The 25,379-nt window shown below is 32.7% G+C and overlaps 3 protein-coding genes across 5 annotated transcripts; all 3 read right to left on the bottom strand.

Annotated features, from left to right (window-relative positions):
• Window positions 1–373: 373 nt before the first annotated feature.
• LOC127259466 (uncharacterized) lies at window positions 374–8,193 on the bottom strand. Its single transcript, XM_051286824.1, has 14 exons — window positions 8,155–8,193; window positions 6,227–6,247; window positions 6,117–6,159; window positions 4,653–4,856; window positions 4,295–4,539; window positions 4,127–4,211; window positions 3,858–4,022; window positions 3,565–3,650; window positions 3,112–3,375; window positions 2,787–3,029; window positions 1,127–2,649; window positions 916–1,030; window positions 763–843; window positions 374–668 (listed from the first exon to the last, which is right to left on the bottom strand). Exons 1-14 carry the CDS (start codon window positions 8,191–8,193, stop codon window positions 573–575), a joined length of 3,210 nt encoding a protein of 1,069 aa, XP_051142781.1. The 3' UTR covers window positions 374–572.
• Window positions 7,877–13,736, bottom strand: LOC127259796 (protein ALTERED SEED GERMINATION 2-like). 2 transcript variants are annotated; one of them, XM_051287401.1, is made up of 6 exons: window positions 13,622–13,736; window positions 11,730–11,843; window positions 10,771–11,022; window positions 10,033–10,176; window positions 9,118–9,792; window positions 7,877–8,550 (listed from the first exon to the last, which is right to left on the bottom strand). In XM_051287401.1, the coding sequence occupies exons 2-6, from the start codon at window positions 11,835–11,837 to the stop codon at window positions 8,332–8,334; spliced, it is 1,398 nt and encodes a 465-aa protein (XP_051143358.1). In that variant the 5' UTR covers window positions 11,838–11,843; window positions 13,622–13,736; the 3' UTR covers window positions 7,877–8,331. The 2 variants fall into 2 exon arrangements, with proteins under 2 accessions (XP_051143358.1, XP_051143357.1); XM_051287400.1 differs by lacking the exon at window positions 13,622–13,736 and having other exon boundaries at window positions 7,877–8,199; window positions 8,286–8,550; window positions 11,730–12,118.
• Window positions 13,737–14,125: 389 nt separating this feature from the next.
• LOC127259792 (V-type proton ATPase subunit a1-like) lies at window positions 14,126–24,158 on the bottom strand. 2 transcript variants are annotated; one of them, XM_051287392.1, is made up of 18 exons: window positions 23,770–24,154; window positions 23,026–23,070; window positions 21,835–21,957; window positions 21,610–21,717; window positions 20,821–20,931; window positions 20,555–20,728; window positions 20,165–20,302; window positions 19,712–19,819; window positions 19,507–19,614; window positions 19,261–19,409; window positions 18,457–18,610; window positions 17,531–17,691; window positions 16,802–17,008; window positions 16,511–16,694; window positions 16,295–16,378; window positions 15,237–15,433; window positions 15,085–15,144; window positions 14,126–14,710 (listed from the first exon to the last, which is right to left on the bottom strand). In XM_051287392.1, the coding sequence occupies exons 1-18, from the start codon at window positions 23,911–23,913 to the stop codon at window positions 14,506–14,508; spliced, it is 2,460 nt and encodes an 819-aa protein (XP_051143349.1). In that variant the 5' UTR covers window positions 23,914–24,154; the 3' UTR covers window positions 14,126–14,505. The 2 variants fall into 2 exon arrangements, with proteins under 2 accessions (XP_051143349.1, XP_051143350.1); XM_051287393.1 differs by lacking the exons at window positions 14,126–14,710; window positions 15,085–15,144 and having other exon boundaries at window positions 15,243–15,431; window positions 23,770–24,158.
• Window positions 24,159–25,379: the final 1,221 nt, after the last annotated feature.

Genomic DNA, 25,379 nt, shown 5'->3' with positions numbered 1-25,379 from the left:
ACGAAAGAGATGCTGAAGGATGGCATCTCTTTTACAGCTCAAGTTGAGTTGTTAAAAATCGACTAGTTCGCAGTCGACTCGGTTTGTTTATATTTTTCTATAAAGGAATTGAACTTGGGTAACTAGTAATTCAATTGAGTTCTGATAATATATTTACATATTAATATTACATATGCAATTTTTTTTTTTTTTTTTATATTAAAATGTAAATATTTTTTATTATAAAAAATTATGAATAAAATTAAATATATTTAATTTATATATTAAAAAAATATATAATATGGATAAAATTCAAATATTTGAGTCAAAGTTGAGTCATTATTTTGATTCAAATTTTTGACAAGTTAAGCCAAGCCTGCATAAACCGTAATTAGCAGATTAATCAACTGTAAGTATATGCAGCGGGTCAGAAGTTATTTATGATTGATTTTGGTAGGGTAGCCAGGCAATGGCTCTGCCTCTCATACATAATAATAGAATAGTAGCCGCTGGGTAGCTAATGGTTCTACTTCTAAATCAGTGAAACAAACAAAGGGTTATTTATGTGAGGGAAATATCGCAACTCTTACGACCTAGTTAGAATCGGAAGGGGCATTATTATTATTATTATTATTATTCGTGAATTTTGTGCAATCAAATGGCCCGATCTGATTGCTTCTTTTTTTGACCTGCAAAGTCACAAAACCTTGAATTAATTAATTAATTAATAATTAGTTTATGGACGTGACTGAGAATGAAAAAAGTTAATAGAAAAAGACGTACCGGAGACCATGGGCTAGGCTCAGGTTGAGACTTGTCAGGAGGTGAATTCTGCACTGCCCCACTCTTCTTGGTGAGGATATCCTGTATCAAAATTATATATATAAACCTTATATAATCAAAACATGCAATTCCAGATTGGAGAAATAAAATTACCTCTCCAGCTGCTTCCAGGGCAGCAAACCATTCATCAGAAAATGGAACAGCATTTTGTGGAAGAACAGACGAGCAGCAGCTTTTCGTATTAAGACCATCCCCATGCATATCATTTCTGTCAAATTATATTATAAAGAGTTCGGATTCAGAACAGTTATCTGTGGAGAAGACACAAAGGTAACAAGGAAAAACATGTGCTAAGAACACTTACGCCGGTGCCAATGCAGCTTCCACTTCAACAGCACCCAACTTGGGATAACTGTTATTGTCTTCTTTCGGTAAACTATTTATAGTGTCGGAAAGAGGACAGATATTTTGAGAATCTACCACTGAATCAGTAATGAGGGATTCACAAGTCCCATATGCATCCTCACAACAGTTATACTTTGAAGGTGATCCCAAAGCAGGACTACTTGAGGTTTCTGAAATATCTTTGTCGATGTTGCTTTGATCTGACTCATTCTCTTTATATGACACAGGCAAAGTCAGCTGATTGTTTGCAGAATCATCTAGTATAACCGACACCTGCTCTGCAATTTTTTCAGTAGTATTTTCACTGAAAACTTCATTACTCTTGCTGATGGAAGGCAAATCGATACAGTCAGTTTCTGGTCTCTGAGGACCCTCATGAAGGCTGTTAGAGAAGTTAATATTGGTAGGACTATCAAGCGCATAGTTAATGTCATCCTCGTGTTTCCCATTGTGGTCGGAAGTACTGTAATTCACATTATTTTGCCTATCAGGTGATACGTAGTCGTCAACTGAATTTAAGTATGAGCTTGCAAGAGCTTCTTCTACAATTTTACCCTTTTCCAAGCTGCAATCCTGCTCGTTAGCCAGGGACAAAGTGCTCAACTTAGTGTCAGCCACCTTACTTCCATCCTTTTTCTCTGGGAATGAAAAAGTTAGTTTCTCAATATCTTGTTCCTCGGGGCATATTTGATTCTCAGGTAACCTCTCACTACTATTCAATTCAACATTTATCTGCAACTCTGCTCCAGCTTCAGGGCAATTATTTAAAACCTTGCAACCTTTTCCAAGCTCTTTAGTGTCATCACCAACCTCTGAAATCAAATTGATGGCACTCCTAATTTCTCTTGAATTGCCTGCAGCATTTTGTATGTGGGGCTGTAGGGTAACTAAATTCCCTGTTGATACACCAGAAACAGAAGTATCTTTCGAAAGATCTGCATGTAGATCCTCTGATCCTAAATACGAAATTTCAGATTGGCTTGTCCAGCATTCTGAAGCATCTAGGCTTCCACTTTGACTGCACAAATCAATAATTTGTTGGGAAACTCCCACTTGTGCACTTTCTTGCTTCACCATGTCAAGACAATAGTTTGCAGTGCCACCAGTGTTAGCCTTGTGGCGTCCATGGCAGTCTGATCTGCAAACATCTTCCGCATCACTGTTTATTACAGATATCTGCCCTATGTGCACGAGTGTTTCTTTACACTCTGTCCCAACAATGGCACCATGATTCAAGATCAGATGATCATCACATGCATTATTCTCTTCAGATGATTCATTATGTGACAGAACTGTTTCAGATTCTCGAGCGACATGTATCTGTTCTGACCATACTTCTGGTTTTTCCCTTCCACTTTTACATGAATCACTTTTTTCAGTATAACAATCACCATCTCTCTTTAGAAAAATCTCATTTGCTCCTTGTTCTTGACTTTTGGTTTGTAAAGGTTCTTCAATACCCATGTCCTGAAATTTTGTCTCCTGTTCAGATATCTTCTCGATTTGATTTTTTCTTGGTATAACCGTAAAGATGCAATCCACAAAAGAATTGTTGCCTTCAAAAAGCTTATCACATAGTATATAAAAGTAAAATAATGAAGAAGGATCTTCATTCATACCTTCTGCATAGGAGCTTGATCAGCAACTACTTTAACTGATGCAGCACCAACATGAGATGATGCCACACGAGGCAAGCTGGATTTTATGTCCTTGCAATGAGCTGTGATCTGTTTTGTTTTATTATCTATTTCTGGGGCGTTTCTCAAATTTTCTTTCAACCGAGAATTTTCATATCTCCAAGAGCCATAAATATCTGCTTCTGTACCCCTTAATGACACATTGCTGAAGGCTGAAGGTATGGTCTGCATTAGCACAAGAGCATCAACAAATTTTCAAAAGCAAGGGAACTTCTATAATGATGATTGAAATTGGGAAACCAGATACCTGACTGAAAAACGATAAGGATGGCGATGGCATTCTCAGGCCAGATGGCTTCAACGCTTGATTCTCTGGAGGATGTACACTCCTACCAATAAAACGGGCATTTCTAGGTAAGGGTACAGCAGAAGTAGCCAACTCATGTTGACCTTCAGATTCTTGTGTTGGTTGGACTGGAGTAATCATCTTTGAACCAGAATTATCTGCTGCTAAGTTAACCAGTATTGGACTCATGTTGATGGTTGAATGCCTCCTGTATGATGAGTTGCCCTGTAAATTCTACAATTCATGAAGCAGTACTTATAGAACGGCAGAAATGAAAAAAACCAAAGAAACAACAAAACACTGGAAATAAATTCAGAGATGGACATTGCTGCTGAATAGTCAGAAAGTTGAATTTGATTATCTACCCAAAAACTGCTACCTTCACAGATTTTTAAAGAAAGTTCTACTTCTTACTGTATTTCCATCTGAATAGAGTGTCGGTTGTCGAGATTTTGATCCATTTTGTGCTTTCTTGAGATTTTCACAGGGGCTCTTTAATCCTGCATTTCACGGGATGTCAAAGTATGTAATGGAATTACATAAAAGAAATTCTGCATGCCATATCCAAATAGTAAAATTGTACATAGCATGATGGTACTCAACCCCAGGTTCAAATTTTCAGAAGAGATGGTTATCTCCTCAGGCCATCACATTGAACATAAGCAAAAAGGGTGCAACTAAAAAAATAATGCAGTACATGCATATACCTGGTTGAGTGTCCAGATCGTGCTTCACATGATTCACCTTAGATGAGGTTTTTTTAGTTGTTTCACAAGCAGGACTGAGTCCTGACTTTGAACCAGGAACTTTCAGCATTTTAAATTCCTTCGCTGAAGCTCTGCCAATGATTACATTTGCTGGCCTTTTTAATGTACAGAATATTAAGGATCATTCAATTGAAACTTACAAGAGGAAATGAGTACAGATTAAGAGAACACTAGTGCAGTGATTAAGCTTGCTACAACTGAAGGATATGATGATGAAGATATAGGTCGAGGAATATCACCACAGCTGGACCCTGATTTCTTGTAACCAACTAGTGTTGGAACTTTGTTTGAAGTCTGAGGGATCGTAAACATTCCAAAATTAACCATTCACCCTGCATAGAAATATAGACTAAGGAAAAGGGCCCAGAATTGCTGACCGGACAAGCTGACGCAATATAGTTTGAGGATGATGAATCAAGCCTTAGTGATGATCTTTCCTTCTTTATGCCTTTTGTCAAACCTCCAGTTTGCAGTTCTGTATATATATTGTTTTGGAGTTTCTGCATCTCAATTGGTCCACTTGGAAACCGAGAACCAACAGATTCATGTTCCTTGACATGAGACAATCCTTCTCTACAAGATGCACTACTAATGACAGAGAGTTCATGGGGATCCAAAACACCTAAAAAGTTAGCCAACAAGCCATAGTTATTATCTCTTGACTAAACAACATAGAATGCAGTGTTAACAAATATTATAAATGAACAATTTTAAAGAAATGATAGAAGTGAAAACCTTCTTCAGTGAAAAAGGCTCTATCCCATGCGAGGCTTTTTCGCACATTAAACCCACCCCCCTTTTTCTTCTTTTTCATCTGTAGAGGTTCCATAGCAAGCTTTGGAGTTTCAAATCTGTTTATATTCATATTTTCTTTGAAGCGGCTACCTTCATTTGATGTAAAATGAGGGCTGTTTTTATCTGGAATGTTATCTACGGCCTCTGCAACATAAAATCATGGAGACTAAATTAAACCATTATATTCATCTGCATTAATTTTCCTTCCAACATGATCACGCATGCAATGCTTTTATTATTTGCTAATGTTGTGGCTATGGATCAATTAGTAGCAAAATACACAATGCATATATCTAAACCGCTGTAAAGCAGAATCCTGTTAAAACAGTAAATGGCATTGCCTTCAAAATCATTGGTGGAAAGAGTTCCATCCAGAAGACAATTGCTGGTTCTCAAATTGATTCTTGCTCAGGCAACCGGACAGAACAAAATCAGCTTAGCAGGCTAAAACCATTTCCCGTTTGTAAAGGAAGATCAGAAGACAAGAACTAATCTTCCAAGAGGCTATTTCTAAGTTTAATTGAGAAAATACATTGAGATGACACAAAGAGGCATGCCCAATCAACACCCCTCAACTATGGAAAGTTGGAAAAAAATCCAAGTCGTCCTTTCAAGTTTCGATAATACACTCAAGCAGACCTAAATAATTTTTCCCCTACAAAATCATGGAATCCAACAGATGTTCCATTCAATTCATTACATAAAAATATATTTTTCATTCAAAAAATTTCAAATCCAAAACACTCAAAAATATCTAAAACAACATAAAACACAGACAAACACATTTCCATTCCCATAATTAGCTTTTAAGTAAAATTTATTCTAGTAAAACAATTGCCAATATCTGACTAGTATATTATCATCTCTAGCCCACTGCACATTCATCTACAATAAATCCCTCCAACCACAGCAACACTTCATCATTAATAATGCTCATATATATGTTACTACATTCGCATAGGTCAAAAACATTTGATAGAATTGAGAAGAAAATAAACTAAAATCAACCTATTTACAAATTACAATTTTCTGTCGATGAAAAAACAAAGATAGGAAACTAAATTGAAAAATAAATAATTCTATAATTAAAATAAATAAATTGCAAATGCTCTTGCGCTAGGTTTGCCGCAGGAACAGCGCAGCACTATTTCCCTCCTCTTAGCCACCCTAATTGAAACTCCTTATCACATTATCAAGCTAACAAGCAAGCTTTCAAACCAATGTCCATCGATGCGATTGTAAGACCGTATTAAACACAAAACTCACTATCCAGACGAAACAGAGCACATGAACCTAAATAGTGGTAGAAAACATTGCAGCACTACATTCTGACAAATCCGACAGATTGAAAACTGCAAAGCATTGGAAGAAAACGGAAAATAATGAAAAAAACAGAATTCTCACCGACGGATCCATTTTCAAGAGCGGGGCGCATCTTCTTCCTCTTCTGCTGAATGAAATCGTAAACAGAAATGACCGATTCATAAGATTGATAGTTGAAAACCGAAGTTTACCAAGTTTTCAGATGCTGCGATCTGAGAAGACGACTTCGCGATTAAATTTTGAAAACGAGGCCAAAGCGGGAATGAAAATCCATACCAATAAAATAAATAATACAGTATTTCAGAATAAATAAATAATAGTAATTGGGTGTTTTTGTTTTGGTTTTTTGTTCAAATAAATATATTTTGTTTATGTGATGTACAATAAATTGTATATATAATATTTCAAAAATATATATATTAAATTATTATTTAAAAAAAATATTAAATATTTCAAAACTTGTGCTTTTTATTTTATTTTTAATATCACATAAAAAAATATAAAATAAAACAAAGCTAAATATATTTTCTAAAAATATATTACATATTCTTAAATTAACTTATAAAGAATGCCAACAAAAAAAATTACAAAAATATTTTTTCAAACATAGCTATGAAAGCTTTTGTAATTTTCTCTCTTTCTATACACTACAATTTATACACAAAATACAACTATTATTTGTTGATATTTAAACAGAGAATTGTTTAACAAAAATATAAGTAGTTTAAATTTAGAAGACCTTTTTCAAGGCTAGCTAAGTCTTTTATCATGTGTTTGTTTTGTAAGATAATTTAAATATGTATTTTTAAATTTGAAATATCTAAAATTGTATAATGAATATACGTGGTATATTAATATTATTTTTTAAAAAAAATATATATATTTCTGTTAAAAGAACACACCCTTTAGTTGTTTAGTTTTTGGTAAATACAAAAATTTAACAAAAATTTAGGAGTTTGTTTGTTTAATGAAACACTTTGAAAAGATATATAATACATTATTTTTTTTAAAAAAATATATTTTTGGGAAAATATGTTCTTCACAAAAAGAACACACCCTACCTACGTAAATATATAATTAATAAATAATTAAAAAATATATTTAGGTTGTATTTGTTTGGGGGATTAGATTGGATTTACACTATTCATCCAATTTTTTTTTCCCCTTCAAAACATCAAATCAAACACCAATTTTTTATTTTTTATATTATAATAAAAATCAATTTTACATTCAAATCATCACATCAATATTTATTTATATCACATCATACAACTATTCAAATCCAAAATTTTTACTATTCAAATCCCAACTCAAAATCCAAATCCCCAAACAAACACACCTTAAGTAAAGATATTTATATATAAACATTAAAATAAATAATTAATTTAAATAATATTAAAAAAGTATAAATTATGAAATGTAAAATACGATTACAATATATAATTATTTTTCTAAAAGTAAAGAGACAAATTATGTGTAACAAACATAAAAAATTACATTATCTATGATCACCATCTTCCTAATGATCTGTGATTTAATAATTTCAATATTTACTAATTTATTTATCTTCGATGTCAAATCATATATTAAAGAAAAAAAATTATATTATAAAATTTATCATTAAAAGCCCCAAACAAAACTACAAGCTTCCATTTCTCAAAGTGTGAATTTGTTGTTAATATAAAAAAATATAAAATAGAAAAAATAAAAATAAAACAAAAAAAAAAAGAAAAACAACCTAGAATATAATAAACACAAATAAATTTTACATAAAATATAAATAAATTAATGATACAACTATAAAATTAAAAAAAAAAAAAAAAAAAAAAAACACAGTCCCATTAGAGCATATGAATTCCTTGCTATACATAATATACCACCACAGATAATGCCTAACAAAATTTGTTAGAAGAAGTTCACATTTGTAAAGCCTTCTTCAAGAGTAGCTAATATTACATTCCCTTGGGTCACCCTCCTCAAAATGATCAGAACTTTCTTGGATCCGATTTTGTGCTTCTTATCATAATTTTTTAACTAAATTACCTTGAATGCTGCTCCATTAATGACTTTTTAATGCAAAACTTAAAATAAATTTCTCGAGTTTCAATAGAACAAGTACCTCCCAAATGTAGGGATTCCAAAATGGAGCTTTTGTCATTCCTTCCTATACACAAAATAACAACCACAATTTATTGTTCCTTATCACACACAATGGCTAAGACAAATAAAAGAAGGTTTAAATAGAGAGACCTTTCTTCGAGGCTAGTTCATATCATATTCTCTAAGATCACCCCCGTCAAAATGATCCCCTGTCCTCGCTTCCATCGCCCAAAAGGCCCAAAAGAAAAGCCTCCCCTTCATCGTCGCTGTCACTTTCAACATCTTCCATGTTTAATCTCTCTCCAACGATGCCCAATTGTTCTTGCCTCTCGTAGAGGCGTAGGGCGTTTATGATCGCTTCTGAAGGGACTGCAGCCCGTGAGCGCACCCGGCCTCTTCGATTTACTTCTAGTATCTATTCAACCACATAACAAATTACAAATTACAAATTACAAATTACTAGCCATCCATAAGAAAATTCAAAAAGTATTTACATAAATACTTTTAGAACTTTTGACATTATTCAATAACAATAACTTTTTTTTTTAAAAAAAACATATCAAATACTTTTTTCTCTCAAAAAAATAATACATCAAATACCAAAGTTGCATTCTTCTGTGGGTTTTAACGGATGTTATTACTATTCAGATTCTTCTTTCCTCCAAAAATATCAAATCAAACAATTATTTTTTTTTATATTATACTACAAATTTATTTTACATTCAAAACATCATATCTAACATATATTTATATAACATCAAACAACTATTCAAATTCAACTATTTACTATTAATAAATCCAAACTCAAAACCCCAAGCCCACAAACAAACACACCCCAAACTTTTTACTATTTTAAAAAATTTTCTAAATTACAAAGATTCTATCCAACTGGAACCAATATGCATAGATTCCTACGAAATATGTAGATTCTATGAGTATACATATGTATATAATGATTATACAGTGGTTTGAAGGCTATTACCTTGTCGAGATTGTCAGGGAGAGAGCGGACATACGACGAAGATGGAGACCAAAGCTTTATGCTCTTGCCTAATCCAGATGTAGCAACAACTGGAATAAGAGGATGAGACTCGACTTGGTTCACAATTTCCCGATCACCGCGCATCAAGCGGATGAGCTCCCCACCCTTCTTCTCCCAAATGAAAACATGACCACAGTCTGAGCCGCTTACAACGTATTCACTGTTCGGGCCTAAGAAATTCACTCCCTTGACAGTTTTCACATTCAAGTGCCCCAAATACTCTTGTGGCTCGTCCGGCTTGTGTGAGCCTTCGGACTCAGGAACCATGCCCAATCCCATGTTCTTTTGAAACAAGTAGATTAGTTCGCCACTGTATGAGACGAGTAGCTCACTTGAGCTAGAGAAGCATATTGCTGTGATGGAACCAGTTTTTCGGATAAGATGATGAGGGCAGAAGGTGTCGACGGGGCTTCCCTTTTTAGCCGAGCCATTCAATTGGCATTTTCGAATATCATAAATACGTGCATATACATCACCACCTCCTAAGGCAAAGTAGGTGGGATTTCTTTGATCGATGTCTATGCTGTTCGTGTCAATAGCACTCGAAGAGTTGGTCTTACCTCTGAGTGACGAGCAGTAGAACAGCTTGGTAGCAGAACAACTTCGTAGATCATACTGCAACAATAAATAAATAAATGTGTGTGTATCTACAATAAATGATGTCAATCGCACAAAATTTGCGATCAAACAACTTAAAACCTGTAAGATTAAATTATTAGAAATTGAACTATTACTACGATCAAGTTTCACTTACAGAAATAAAATTAAATTTTACTAAAGAGAAAAAAACTTCTTATGGATTGAAAACTACTTTGCCAAAATTTGTATTGAAGATTAGAGCTCTGAAAAGCTTACATGTTGGACTAGTCCATCCTCTCCACAACTATAAAATATGTGAGGATTGCCCCTCTCCACAGCAAGAGAATGAGATTGGCCTTGGTGCTCCGATAATTTCTTTGTTTCCACCGAACCATTTTCCAATAATTGTCCGAGTCGGACCTGTACAAAAAATCAAGCCCTAAGATTCAAAACATTCGAGTGTCTTGCTTCTTACTATATACCAAAGATGTGAAAGGAAATATCCCAACACAAAACTAGTGGAATGATGCAAGCCTTTAAACTTAATCACAACACAACATTAAAGTTACCCACAATTCGATCAGCTATCCTCATTTGTCCACCTATATTGGATCGACTTTACTTTTATCAATTTCTTCCCAACCTGTCTCCCATTTGTCATGCATAAATAGTAAGAATATGACCCAAAAACTTTATTGGTTCTACATCTATTGCTACTTTTGTTCCAAAATTTTGATTTCATCATGACTCATTTATATATTTTAATGGAAGTCACAATGTTTGTACAAAATTGCCAAAATATGACGTAAAAAGGAGCTAAGCAGCAGGACATGCGGGACATTAAATGTGAATTTTGTAAATCTACAAAACCAAGTTATGTTAGTAAAATTTTCCTGACCAAAATTGCAAGTTCTTCAATGATCTCTCATCAGGTTTACTAAATATTACTGCATACTAATTTCATCTAGGAAATATAGAAACAGATTTCTGGAGTCATATCTATTAAATAAATACCTGTGAATCAGCAGATGCCGTCACTATAATGCGATCATCTGTGTATGGCATGATTTTGGCATGGAATACATTGTCCTGGTGCCCCGACATGTATGACAGTTTCAATTTCTTGGTGGCCCAGTCCCACAGCTTTATGTCCAGGTCATCAGATCCCGAGACAATGGTGTCACCGGTGGAATTGAATTCGATGCTATTTACACATCCTTGATGACCTTTCAATTTCCCGAACAAATCAATGCGCTCAATTAGGCTCTGCATCAAAGTACATATACACATAAATGTGATTCATTCTTTAACAAATAAGAACTGAGATATTGATTTGGATGCTCCATGAAGTAAATTCAAGAGAATATTGACATCACAACTTGCCAGATATCTCGTGATAGCAAATTCAAGCAAGTGTTAGCATCATAAAGGTCGAAATAGATCAAGTGATGCGAGTCGGTGTCACCTTCCAACAAATACACAAAATCTCAAGATTCCAGTCCACCAAGTGTAATATTCACACCACACAATCATTCAATGGAACTTACATTAACCACCAATCTTATTGGGTACTAAAATCAACAAGAACTCTCACTATTCCTTTCATTAAACAAGCACGAATTCAGCATCCAAATGGCTGCAATGAACACATAAGCACAATAAAACAAACACATCATTAAGTGAACCTAACATCAGCCATCAATCTAATCCAATCCTACTATCAACAAATCATTAAACAGAGAACATATTCAGCATCCAAACCATCAGTTAACACTTCAATCGATCCATAAACACGATCATCGAAACGATCATACCTCAAAACCGAAGAAAAGAGGCAATTCCAACACAAACAACAAAATACATCACACATTCACAACCCTAACAGATAAAAACCTTCGAAATTTGTCACAATTTTACACCCGATACAGATTATAAACTACACACCAAACTAAACAGTGAGAACGTGGTGTCACCTGGGAAGCATAAACGCCCCGAGAGAAAGTCCGGGGAGCGCATAAACCCATCTCCCGCCTGAATAACTCAACCAACCAGTTTTCAGCATTGCTGCGCAATTCGTCCATATCGTCCTGTGGAATAAACAAAGATTAATAAATTGAAGGAAGGGGATTCTATAGATGAAGTTCCATAGGTTGCAGAGACGCGCAGTGAACAGACAGTAGAAAGAAAGATAGCATAATATTCGGCGGTGGAGGGGAGTGTTTATGCATATAATTGGAAGCCATTAATGATCTGAGTGTGGTTGATATGATTGAGTGTAGCGACGACGGAGATGACGCGGAAGAGGGTTCCGAGAAAGGGCGTGATTTACGAAACTGTTTCATTTCTATGAATGTTTGGATTCACATCTAGAAATAAAAATAAAAAGCAGGTTTCGTATATAACTATTTTAAAATAAAAAAAAATAAATAAATTGAAAGTATCAGCGTGCTTTTGTCGTTTGAGAGTATTTTTCTTTATCTGTGATTAATGGAAAAAAGAGTGGTTGTTTTGGATTTTGATTTGATGAAATTTTTTTTGACGTAAAGTACATAAAAATATGAGTGTGGTAATATATTATTTTTTCATATAATTTTTTTATTAAGAAACAAATTCTAATACTTTTATTTTATATTTTTTTTAAAAATAAAAAATAAAATATACTTCTTCATTAAAAAAAAAGAAAAGAATATTTTATTAAAAATGTGATATAGATAGTTAGGAATATTTTTAAAAATTTAGTGAAATAGTAAAGTAAATGAAAAAATAAAATGAATAAAATTAATAGTATAGATTGTAAATAATTATTGAATGGACGATAATAATTAAATATTGATTTATTAATTTTGTTAAAATTAGTAATAAAATAAATTTAATAGAATGAATGAGTAGTATTATATACTTTATGTGAATATATAGTTATATACACATATACTTGTGGGTTTTTTACATTATTTTACTATTTTAATTTTTTTTATTTTTAAAAAATATTAAATTAAAACACTTATTATTTATTTATTATATTACGATTAAAATTTTATTTTACGTCGAAATAATCACATCAACACGTATAGATCCGTACATAATTTTGAAAGTAAATAAGCAATTCAAATGGATTGTAATTTGAATAATAAAATTTTTTGAGTTTAAATAATTATATAATATGATCTAAATAGGTATTGATTAAATGTAAAATTATTTTTTTAATATAATATAAAAAATATAAAATAAAAATTTGATTTGATATTTTTTTAAAAAAAAATAAAATTAGTAAATAATAGAAATAATAAAAAAAAAAAATTGATAAGAAAACTCATCCTTAAGAGTCTATCAATAATACTAGAAAATTCAAACTAAAGCTAATATTTGCTCTATTCAAAATCACTTGTTAGCGTTAAGATCCTCGTGACTCTTGTCCTTCCTGAAATATGTAAAAATATATATATATATACTCCCTCCGTCCCATTATTGAAAAGTTATCATTTTCTATTTCAATAATTGTACTACCTACGTAACATAATAAATACCCTTTCAACTTACAATATATTACACAAATGTCATTACTTCGTATTTTTATTTTTTTTTACTACAATCCAATGTAATACTAATATTAAAAAATCTACGTGAAAAAAACAAATGCTACCCTTCTAATTCTAATGGGACTAAGGGAGTATAATTTATGTAAAAATTCTAAAAATAAAATCTAATTAATTATAGACTTTTTTGAAATTTAAATTGACTTCTTTTTACAGCACAATTCTCATAATCCTCTATAAAAATATATTATTAGTATATTATTTTTCACAAAATATAACATTCAAACCATTAAAAGCAAAATACAAATTCAAACCAAGTGAAAAATTCGTACTTAGTGCATGGAGAGCTTTCAACCATCTTCATATTTAGCTTCAAATGCCACTTTTTTGCTCCAACCTCTCTATCAATAGGTGCTTTCAATAACAATTTTTGATCAAATAGACAATTAAAGTGAAGCAGCTCCAAAATTTAGATAAAATAAAACATTAATGGTTGTAGATGCCTAAGTAACCTGTCTCATCAACCTTGAGACAAGTGAGTTGTAAATTGGCACAATAATATTTTGAAATTCTTCAAATCCTAAAAATCGTATAATAAATTAACGATACAACTACATCACGACCGCGAGCAAGCCAAACAACACAAGATCTTCCATTCAGCAATTCAAATACACAAATCAATACTTCCAAATCAATACTTTGTCTTGTAGCTTTTTGTAAGACAAAAAATCAAAATCAACAATAGGAACCAAAGCAAAGGTACACATGAAACTCAACAACCAAGCTGTTATTAGCAAGGAAATATAACATGAAGCCACAAAAAAGAAGCAAGGAAATAACATGAATCCACAAAAAGAATCTTGTGAAATATCGCGGTTAATTGTGCTAAAAGGTATAGATTCTTCTACGTACATATATGTACCTCTTTACAAGCGAATCCTTGTATCCCTATTCGCACAACGAGAAACAGGATATAGGACAAAGCTAGCTACAAGTTGTCCCCTCCCTTTAAATTGCATCTAAAGAATAGGTCTCGACTTACAGTTACATATCTATCAATCTAGTAAGTATTATGTTAAAAGACAAGAAGTGAGAGACACTGTATTTATGGTCCTTCATTGCTGCAAAAAATTTTCTACATTCGGCTATTTCATCTCAAAAGAATTCTTGAAAAAAAAAAATATATATATATATATAGAGAAGTTGAGAAAAGTTACTAGTCATCATCGTCAGTTAATGCAGCAAATGAGAATGGCCTGAACTTGTACCCATCGCCACTGTAGAACTTGTTCTGAAATTCGATCCAATGAAGACGCAATGCATGGAGGAAAGCACTAAGAGACTCCATCATCAGCAATATAAATGCTGTTGCGAAGGCAAAAACTCCCAGTCCCACTAAGCGTATGATGAAACTTTCATACCTACAGAGTCGACATCAGTGTCAAGGATTTATAGAATTACTTGGAAGGATAATAAATAGGTCTTGCAGTAGAACATGTGGAGTAATCAAATTCTCTTTTATGTACTTTTAATTTACCATGCGGCACTAACAGAAATGGATTAAACAGATATCTCTGAAGATCAACAGTAATTCCTATTCTAGTGTCACATCTACTAAGGATTTTCAGTTTAAGGTACAATATTTTGCCGCCAAGTGTCTGTTTTAGAGAGAAACTTTTCCAGACAAGATTTCTTAGCATGAAATACACATACAGCTAAGGAATGTAAGGAAATAATTCTGAAGGAAACAATTTCTCCGTCTCAAAGTAGTTCCTGTGCATTGTGTATTACTTACCCCCAGGAGAGGACCAGAACCTTCTCGAAGAAAACAGTAGATAATTCTGAATGGGCCAAACTGAAATAGAACAAGGCTAACAGTTAATAAACATACAATAAAAAGCATAGAGCAGTAAGAAAATTGTGTAACAGTCGTAAAAAGTCTTCTACCTCAAAGCCCACAGACGAAGATATGATGCAGTATTAGAAACTGCACCCAATACAAACTCAATAGAATGTATAAGCTGATGCACAAAGACCTCAACAAAATTGAATTCATCTATGTCTGGGTGTCTAGCAGAATCAGGCTCTTCATCATTGAACACATCGGAAGTTCCAAGAACTCCATAAGTGCGGCCTTGGAATCTCTTACAAATGCATAACAATAGTACAGTTAGTAAAAGGTTGCTTGAGAGTTGAGACTCTGGAAACTATATTATAAGGTGGGAAAAGTTGTGCTTAAAATTGTAGAAACCGGAGCAAACAAGCAGCAAATAAATAAATAAAGAGAGCCCATTTGGGAAAGGCTATTTAACCTGTAATGTCTTGTTTTTAAAAAAGCCCTTTGAGTGTTTTATAAAATAAGATTAGAAAACATATAAGGTGTCTGCTACTGACTAAGGTTAAAAATATGTAAACTCATGGCATAATGGCCAGGATAGTATCACATTAAAATGACCTAAATAATCATTCCGTATTTATTTAAATAAAGACTATCGATTATTTCAAAACTTCTACAAATATTAATAAAAACAGAGCATTTTTCTGTAAAGTTGAGAGAATTAGAATTATATTCTTCTTAAATATCATCTGTTAATGCTTATGTTAAAAAAATAGATTGAACTAATAGTGTTTTTTGACAATGTACATATAATGACTAATAAATTTGAATACTTATTCAGATGTTTCTATTTGTAGGCAGATAGGATTTCTGAAAATATGGTTACACTAAAAATATATATAATATTAAGGGATATTATCTTTTGGAAAAGAGTTTATAAGCTCCAGAAAAAACAGTTGAAAGGTACTATATTTTAGCTTACAGAAGAGGGTTTTCTTTTGCTATTTTATTGTTCCAAAACCAATACAGTAATAAACTCTTCTAAACACCATACCCCAGGGGTAAAAATTCAAGAGAATTTTTTTTGACACTTCTCCAGAACCGGTGGAATGAAAGAAGACACAAGAAGCAGTGGAAAAAGAACAAATATGATGAGTGCAGGCAATACCTCAGTATGACGTCTCTTTAGAATAAAAGGTTTAGGAAAGAGCATCCATGGGACAGCAATCATAGCTAAAAGCAACAATATAACCTGTCAATTTTATTTTATTTTACTAATATCAGCAATTGTTTAAAGTAAACTTTATTTACTGTATACATTACTGTAATAGCAGAGCCAATAAGTCAAAATGCAGAATCATAAGAAGGTTGCAAAAGAGCATGCCTGAAGTACACTCTGACCCCAGAACAGCTTATTTTCACCCAAGTTCTCAAAAGGACTTAAGAACATATAGATCATCACATGATAGAGGTCTGCTTGAGAACCAGTACACCATTTAATAATAATGAGCAGAGATAGATAACCAAAAAGGCAGTTGAGGAATATCATCTGTGGTATAAACTGGTACCTGATAAGGAAGCAAAATGGATTAGTCTACACTGAAATTGGGAAAATGTGAGGAGTGTTGGGGCGGGGGTGTTCAGAGAGAGAGAGAGAGAGAGAGAGAGAGAGTACTTAATATCAAGTGGGTTGTTAAAATAGCGTGCATTGAAATAACTTAATATAATTCCTAAGTTCATCTGTGCCACACCAAACAGAATAGACATTTTCATCTTGAGGGAATTCAAGAAAGGCAGCTCAGAACGGCTTCCTCGCCAACTTGGATCCACACCAAATGGATATGTAGCTCTATATTTGATTAAACCAACTGAACGGGCATCACTGTTATAGCACAGACAAAGAGTGACAAAATGAGATCCTTTTTTCCATGCAACGGAAGGAAAATAAATAAATAAACTAAAAAGTAGAGTACATTCTTATAGGTTGACAGTGAGAAACATAATTCAGTGTGTTTGCTTGTGTTTTGGGGTTTTGGATTTTGATGTTTTTTAGGTGAAAATAGTTGTTCGAATATGATTTTTGAATGAAAAGTGTGCTGAATTTGATGTTTTTGGAATGAGATTGGTAAAATTAATAGTGCAATAATGGATTTGATAACACAAAAGGGATGGGTTCCTCCAGAGAAGGAGAGACTATCATTTACCCAATGGAGAATGACCTTATTTACATAATAAATAATAATACACACACATACAAGAAAAGGGTAAACAAGCAAAGATAGATCATGCATCAAAATAGGAAATAATTCAAAGTTAACATGAATGTTCAAATCCCAATAATTCTAATAGTATGGAAAAGGAACACAAATCACCTCAATAACCAAGAGAACAGTACTGATAATACCTGCATGTAGCATCCCGGCATCTGTATGCCGAGGGACCAAATATGTGGAAAGGAACTGAAAAAAATTCATTGTATATGAAGCCGCAGTAAACTGAAAACAGAGACATCAAAAGAAGTACATAGCGACCACCAAATAGCATCTCCATGAAGCTGCCAAGTTTCTGAAGCAATGAACATTCGAATTACAAGAGAATAATGATGAAAATAACAGGAATTAATAAGTAACATATACAATCAGTACATATACATAAAGCGCTTGCTTACTTTGATTGATGAATTAAGTATGCAAAAAAGTAATGTAAAAAGAAAATTAATTAGACTTGAGATTGCCATCCTGAGGTTCCCTAGTAAAGCATATGATGGGATTTTACTAAAAATTCTAATTTATCTTTCTATTCTGGAAAAGTAATTGTGCACTTCCAATTTCATCTATTTGGATTGAGGTATCTAAATCCATTCTTAGTTAACATAAACAATGTCCTTAGAAATGCTACAATGAACCAATTACTTATTTCATGGCTAGACCTTGATTAATTGGACACTTTCTTCAATATATTGGGAGGCAATTAAGCATCATTGATTACATTCAAATGAGCTTGAAAATTTTACGTTTCTATAATGGAGTTGCATAATTGCCTGAAGATAACAATAAGAACTTTGGTTATGAAAAGCAACAGCTTTTATGTTTATTATTTGATCAATCAAGATCAAACAACATGGGTGTTTTTTTTGTTTTCTTTTTAAAGAGACAACTTTATTACGTCATAAATTTATAAAACATGCGACAGAAAACAAAGAAGAGGAAAAAAAACTTGAGACCTCCAAATTCAAAATACGCTCAATATATGCATCGACCACTAGTTGTCTTGGCAGAGCCATTGTTAAAAGAAAACCACTACAAATAAATTCAAAATTCCAAAACATACCTGTGAACTAAACCTTTTCTCACGGGCTATAAGGTATAAAGCTCCTAATAGTAAGCATATACCATGACCCCAATCCCCAAACATCACAGCAAAAAGAAAGGGAAATGTAACAATCGCATAAACTGCAGGATTTGCCTCCTGATATTTAGCAACACTGCCAAAATAAAATTTTCTTGATCAGTACCTAATTGTTTCACAATTTAAGCACTTGCTAGTACATGTAGATATGCAAAGATCACAACATTACTTGAAAAACTCATTTCTTTTGAAACATAGCTAAAATAATTAATTGCTCCAACCAAAAAGCAATAGATCATACATATTAGATGCTGACAGCATTTCTATGGCAGTTATTAAAGGCATAACCATAAATCTCTAAACTACTCCCCACCCTCACCCAACCCCGAACAACACTATAATCTCATTTTCAGGTCAGAATATCACATGGAGAAGCAAGTTCAAAAGGCCATGTTTTGGTTGCAGTAAGAATTTAAGAAATGCCTTCATCTCAGGTAAGAGACCATCTGGATGAGAAGATAGATGATCTAATTAACAGACTATATATATATATATATATATATATTATTCTTCACCAATCAGCATAGCTAAAAACAGGAACATTCAAGCATCAACTTGAAAGTAACACACATTTGACTGTTATTCTACCCATTCAAAAGTCTCGTGTATAATAGTTGAAAGCGAAGGTTCAAAAAGGATTACCGTAAAGTTTGGAAAATCATATGAATTTCTTTCCCAGAAAGCCAAAATGGGCATAAAGAGGAAATTGGTTACACACTGACATACCCATATGCATCAACGATTTCTTGACATGGATTAGTAAAATCATTTGTTCTGAAGTACGTTGGGGGCAACTCTGTTGAATCCATCACATGAAATATTATACCCACTTGTGAATTACTATCAAAAGTTGCACGTTGCAGAGCTTCTTGAATCTGCAATAGCATCAAATCTATGCTTTACAGTTACTTGGATAACATGCAATTACTATAGTTTATCCAAATTTAGAACATAAAACAGCAGAAATGATACCTTATCTTTTGCGAATACTGGACACCAACCTTCACCAACCAGACACTTCTTTGTGACATCAAAATTTAGCATGTTTAATGTATCATAAATAGCCTTTTCTCTTTTCACCTAAAAGGAAAGTTGCAGGCATTGAGTTGAATTTATTTGAATGAAAGCAGTGATTTCAAATCAAACATGGAAAGAAGAAAATCTAGCAGTACCCTACCATTATAATCCACTTAGTGAGATGAAAACCAATAGAGTTCAGAGCGGCATCCCGATGGCGTAGACCAGCCTCTAAGGTTGTTTCCAACTCAGACAAGCGTGATAAAACCTGTAAATTGGAAACTATGAGAATATCCTGCCTTGAAATCACCAAAAAAAGTTTAGGGCATGCACAGCTATGTGATAATTCAATCTAGTGCATTGAGTTTGCCTTTAATACATATTGGAAATCTAGAGCATTGAATAGCAAACCCACGGATATCAAGTTCTAATTACAGTAACGGTTACATGCAGAGCATTCAATCTTGGGGATATGTTGATTCAAAATATGCTGCATCAAACATATTGTGATGTAAACAAGAACTTTACTTATTCCCTGTGGCATTGATAGGAAATGCATATAAGCACGAATCTCTTCCAACTGGAAAAAGTTTTTGGATAATTTTTTCAGTACCTCTCCTGTTATTTGTCTCCTCTTGGTTAAATCTTCTGGGATTGGATAGCAGTTTGCACCAAAAGCTTCACAAATTTTAAGGATCTTTTTTCTTGACTGTTCACCGGAGAAGAATACCACAAAAACTGTTTTCTCAACCTGCAGGTTCAAGTACACAAAACGCACTTAAATCATATTGTAATTGACAGTTACTAAAAGGCATAATGAAATGGAACATAATTGTAATTTATTAGTAATGGGTTGTTACAAAAATATGTGAAACTGGATCAATGTAAAGGGTTTTTTAAATATGTAAAATTCATTAAATCTTCAATCATCTTTAAAGTGGTGTCATGGCATCTTTTGAATTATTGATACAATAAAACAAAAAAGTATATAGTCAACAACTACCATTTCATTTGTAGCAGGATCCACAATATGATCATCAGTCCTTGCCTGATTGAAAAACATATTGCCTCTAGTTGTGCGAAATAACATCCTCTCAAATCTCATAATGTTAGATTTGCAGATGATGCCACTTATAAATTTTACTCCAGATTGGTGTGATGTTCCATGTTGCATCTCCTGCAATTAGAAAGTCTATATAAACACAATACCCAAAATTATTCACAAAATAAAAAAGTAATCCCACTACAAAATATTATATTGCCCATTACCTGTTCAAGCAATGATCCTGCGTCTGCATAATCACTGTTTATGAAGACATTTTCTTCTAACTCAGTCTCCTGGGTTGCAGAGCTTCCCCCAGAGATAAGAAAATCACCTGCCTGAAATCAACAACTACAAAAATAAATAAATAAATAGAAATGCTATTTGATACTATTTATAGTGGCAAAGTATATGGGCTTCTTTCCCACTTCGTCACTCCATTTTTTGCTGAGTTCAAGGTTTTCTTTCTTTTATCCAATTCACTGAACAATTTTAATGCATTCACCTCTTTTTTATGTTTCTGAAAAGAATACTGGCAAATAGTTCACCTTAAAATAGTTATGAAAATGCTATTTCAAAACCCTTATTCTCCAATGTACAGTTGACAAAGGTAAAAGATTGAACCATAGATTTGTGCTCAATTTGTATCTTTGTTGCTTGACAGAATGACAATCTTTATGTTCAATTAGATGAAGAGATGTAACGATGAGAATCATTATTTTTACTTTGTTGACTTTGCAATTCAAGGGAAGAAGCCCATTATCTAATTGTTGCTTGTTACATGGTTGCTTGTTTGTATACACTATAGCACGGTCTGTCTTTCTAAGCTGTCAATCATAACCACTAAAATCTGAAATCTTTATCAACACCTTCAACAACACTTCTTCTTTAAAGGTCATTCATAATCATAGGAAAATTTTTATAAAGTTAAAAAGATGCAGTATTTTATGATTTTATCTTGAAATTCTATATTTAGTGGGCATAAAGAACATAAGACAATAACACATTCCCAGTACCTTCTGCAAAACCATTTTAAATTCAAGCAGCTCGTTGTATGTTTGCTGCAGTTTCTCACTGTTGGCATTCATTTCTATTAACTCATGCTCGTGGTCTGAAAGTCGGGTCTAAATTTCAAAAGATTGGAAAAAAAATTAGGTTTACATAATCAAGATACGAATAATATTGACGACCTAGTAAGAATAATAGTAGTAGTAGCATCACTACTATACAAGAAAACTGACCTCCAATTCTTCTAATTCAAAATCAGGTTGTGAGGATGGAAGTGAAGATGGAAGTAGACCAGCTTTTTGTATCTGGTCTTTAAAAAAGCGCAATTTTCTGGACATCTCAGCACATCTTTTAACCTATGAACAATTAAAAGGAAACAAAACTTCAACTAGTAGTAGGGCAGCAGGAGCCAATCAATTTCTCCAGGCCAATCTTTTAACATCTTTAAATTGTATTTTTGGAGAATAATCAGCATGTTTAGAATGTAGTTAATAGCCTTTCCTCTTTTCATCTAAAAGGTAAGATGCAGGCATGGCATTGAATTTCTACAACTCCAAGCAGTGATTTCCAACTTGAAAGAATAAACAATTCAAATTATAACCTACCATATAAATTATAATACACTTAGATGAAAACTAAAAGAGTTTGGAGACATTTCTTGATGGTGTGGGCCAGCCCCCAAGGTTGTTACAACTCATAAGAATTAATCTAAAGCTGTCTTAAGATAATGTATACATGCATCTTAAGAAGATCAAAATCACTTGCAAAATGAATTACATAGAAACCTTTGACATTAATAAAAAATACAAATTTAATAGCTCTATACATAATTTTATTTAAGTGCATCAATTTAGCATTTCCAAACCCATTATATCATGGTTAGAAACAGCATCAGTCCTAATCATGCAGTTGGAAACATAAATTATTTTATTCCATCACACTGAAAATGGTCACTATAGTTTGAGTTTGATAGAAACGAAATAACCGTTGTCAATACACAAGCATCGGTCGAACTCCACTTTCTTTTTAATCTTAACTTCAGACACTTTTCGAATTTGCTTTCTATCAGAGTTGGGCTAAACAGTAAACTTAACATTAAACCAACCTCTAGTGTGATTAAACTAGAATGGCAACACCACCAAACTAACTAAAGTTTACTGAATATAAATTTCAAGTACTCATGGCAAATTTTGTTGCCTAACATCAATATGAAATATCAATTTAGAGTAACATGTCCAGGGCATCTTAATATTCCATGAGAAGTATAATTTACAAAAATATCACTAGATACACGCCATTCCAAGCTAAAGATGCACCAGCATGCCGGACCTTTTTTCCTCAATATAATCTATAGAAAGATCTATGCGTTCAAACACACCGTCCTCAATACACATAAAATGAAAAACAGAAGAACACAATAATACCTGATTTACAAATGTTCTCTGGAAAGGGCTTTTGTCATCGTTTAACTGACAGTAAATATAACAAAGTTCAGTGCATCAGTGTGTACCAGAAGAATATTAAATAAATACATTTGCATAAACTAGAGGAGATTTTACTTAATGATTCTCAAATTAAACATCCAACGGATTGAAGAATATGATATTAAACCACAAGAAAGTGCTCTTTAATTGCAGTGAAGAACAAATCATCATATACAGTCCTGGTTCCTTCCATATCAGTTCTTTTTATCTATAACACATCTCAGAAACTGAATTGACTGCCTGCTAAGGAACTATCATAGCACATCTTTCAATAACCTATAGCCACACTCTTCCATTAAAAAAAGAAAAAGAAAATAAAAAAGAAGAAGATAGAATGGTACTTTTCAGACAACTGAAGCAAGGATCAATCATCCCTTTGTGAATTATTTACATTTCTAGCACCTTACTGATTGATAAAACACTAAATTCGGAACAAATAGGTCAACCCGAACTCAATAATTAGTGGGGTAACATAGGTGGGGCAAAATAAGTATCACTATCCACACGCTCCATCGCAGTACTATCATAAAATGTTCCCCAATAACGAACACTCCCGCCGTCTTTCTCAAATCAACGATTCAGGTACTAAAATCCGGCCAATAAGGAACACATATCACAACCATATAGACAATGCAACTGAAAATAAACAGTTAGAAACAAAATTCGAGATCTGAAAGTACGTACGTCGCGGAATTGAAGAAGACCAAGCTGTCCGAGATAGGAGACGGCGCGATGCGCGGACTCGACGGGGATAATGAGCTGCGCGAACATCATCTTCTCCGAGCGCATCAGATCCATGGCTGGCAAATTGTTCACGTAGTCCATCATCCATCCACCTCAAATCAACGCGACGTTGGTTGATCGATGCGATTCCGACCGTAGCAACGAAGGTGGAGAGAGGAATTGTACAGATTTTCAGGCAGGCAATTCGATTCGACGGCAGCGGTGGTGGCGAAGGTCACTGTGCCATAAAAAGCTGACTTGGGAAGGGAAGGGAATTTTGGGTGTCGTTTGCGGTGGTTATAATCGGCTACGGTCGGGTGCAGGATTATTAAATGTTCCCGCAGTTAAGTGGCTTTCTTGATTGCGCCTTTATTAATGCATTCGGAAATAAGAAAACGCGACTTGTTATGGGCATGTATTATGATGTCTTTAGGTTTCTTTTTTTTTACATACATTTGTAATTTTTCAATAAAAACAAAATAAATATTATAAAAATCTTTATTTATAAATTGAATAATATATATTTATATAAAACATATGCTCCTTTAAAGTATAATTAAGTAATTTAAAAGTATATTATTAAAAATAATTATTGTATAATAAAATTAATTATATTAAATTAATACTTCCTTCGTATCAAATGGGTGACATTTATCTTTTGCATAATTAAAAATATTTTTTTACAAATATTTTTCTATTAATATTATAAGACACTGATGATGAAAATAATTTTTAATTTTTTCTTAATTTGTATTTAAAAATTAACACACTAAATAAGATCCTTTAGAGTGGAGTTAATATTAAAATAATTCAATAGTATATTAATATTAAAGATTTATAAATTATAACATTAAAAGTATAATTAAAATATATATATAATTATATTTAAACAAATAAGATAGAATAAAAAAATTTATGGTTCTGTATATACAACACACTTTCTAACTCATTCGACACTATTTATTTTTCAAAAAATATTACAATCAAATACATTTTTTCTCTCATACTCATTCGACACTATTTATTTTTTAAAAAATATCACATTCAAATATATTTTTTCTCTCATGAAAAATAAAACGAAATAAATAACATAAAAAATGCACCCTTATCACTTTGTGTCATTGTTTTTGTACTCTTTTCTTTCTTTCCTTTTTTTTTTCTTTTTTTTTTTTTTAATCTGCCATAACAAGATACATTTCATGGTTTATAAAAAAGTGCAATACAATTGTTTCCTTTAATACGTGTGTATTTGGTTCGAAATAAAACTTAAATTACTATAATAAAATATAAGAGTATGTTATTTTTTTAATAAAATAATATATTAAAAATACCTTTTGAAATTAAAATTCAAATCAATGTCAAACAAACCGTTGAAAATTAAAATCACTTTTCTAAATGCATTTATACAAAACCGATTTTCAATTTTGTATCATAAATATACTTTAATGAGCGGACAATGTTGTTTTGATATTTATGTTGTTTGGATAGAAGTTACAATGCTGTTATTACTTCTAGTACTTATAAAATGCAGTAAGATTGTCGTTAGTCTCAACTGTCAACATTCAACGCTA

This window comes from Andrographis paniculata, unplaced genomic scaffold, assembly GCF_009805555.1.
Source record: "Andrographis paniculata isolate CXL003 unplaced genomic scaffold, ASM980555v1 Contig60END, whole genome shotgun sequence".
Classification (NCBI taxonomy): domain Eukaryota; kingdom Viridiplantae; phylum Streptophyta; class Magnoliopsida; order Lamiales; family Acanthaceae; genus Andrographis; species Andrographis paniculata.
Note: the sequence above shows the minus strand (reverse complement) of the source record. Positions and strands in the feature narration are given on the sequence as shown.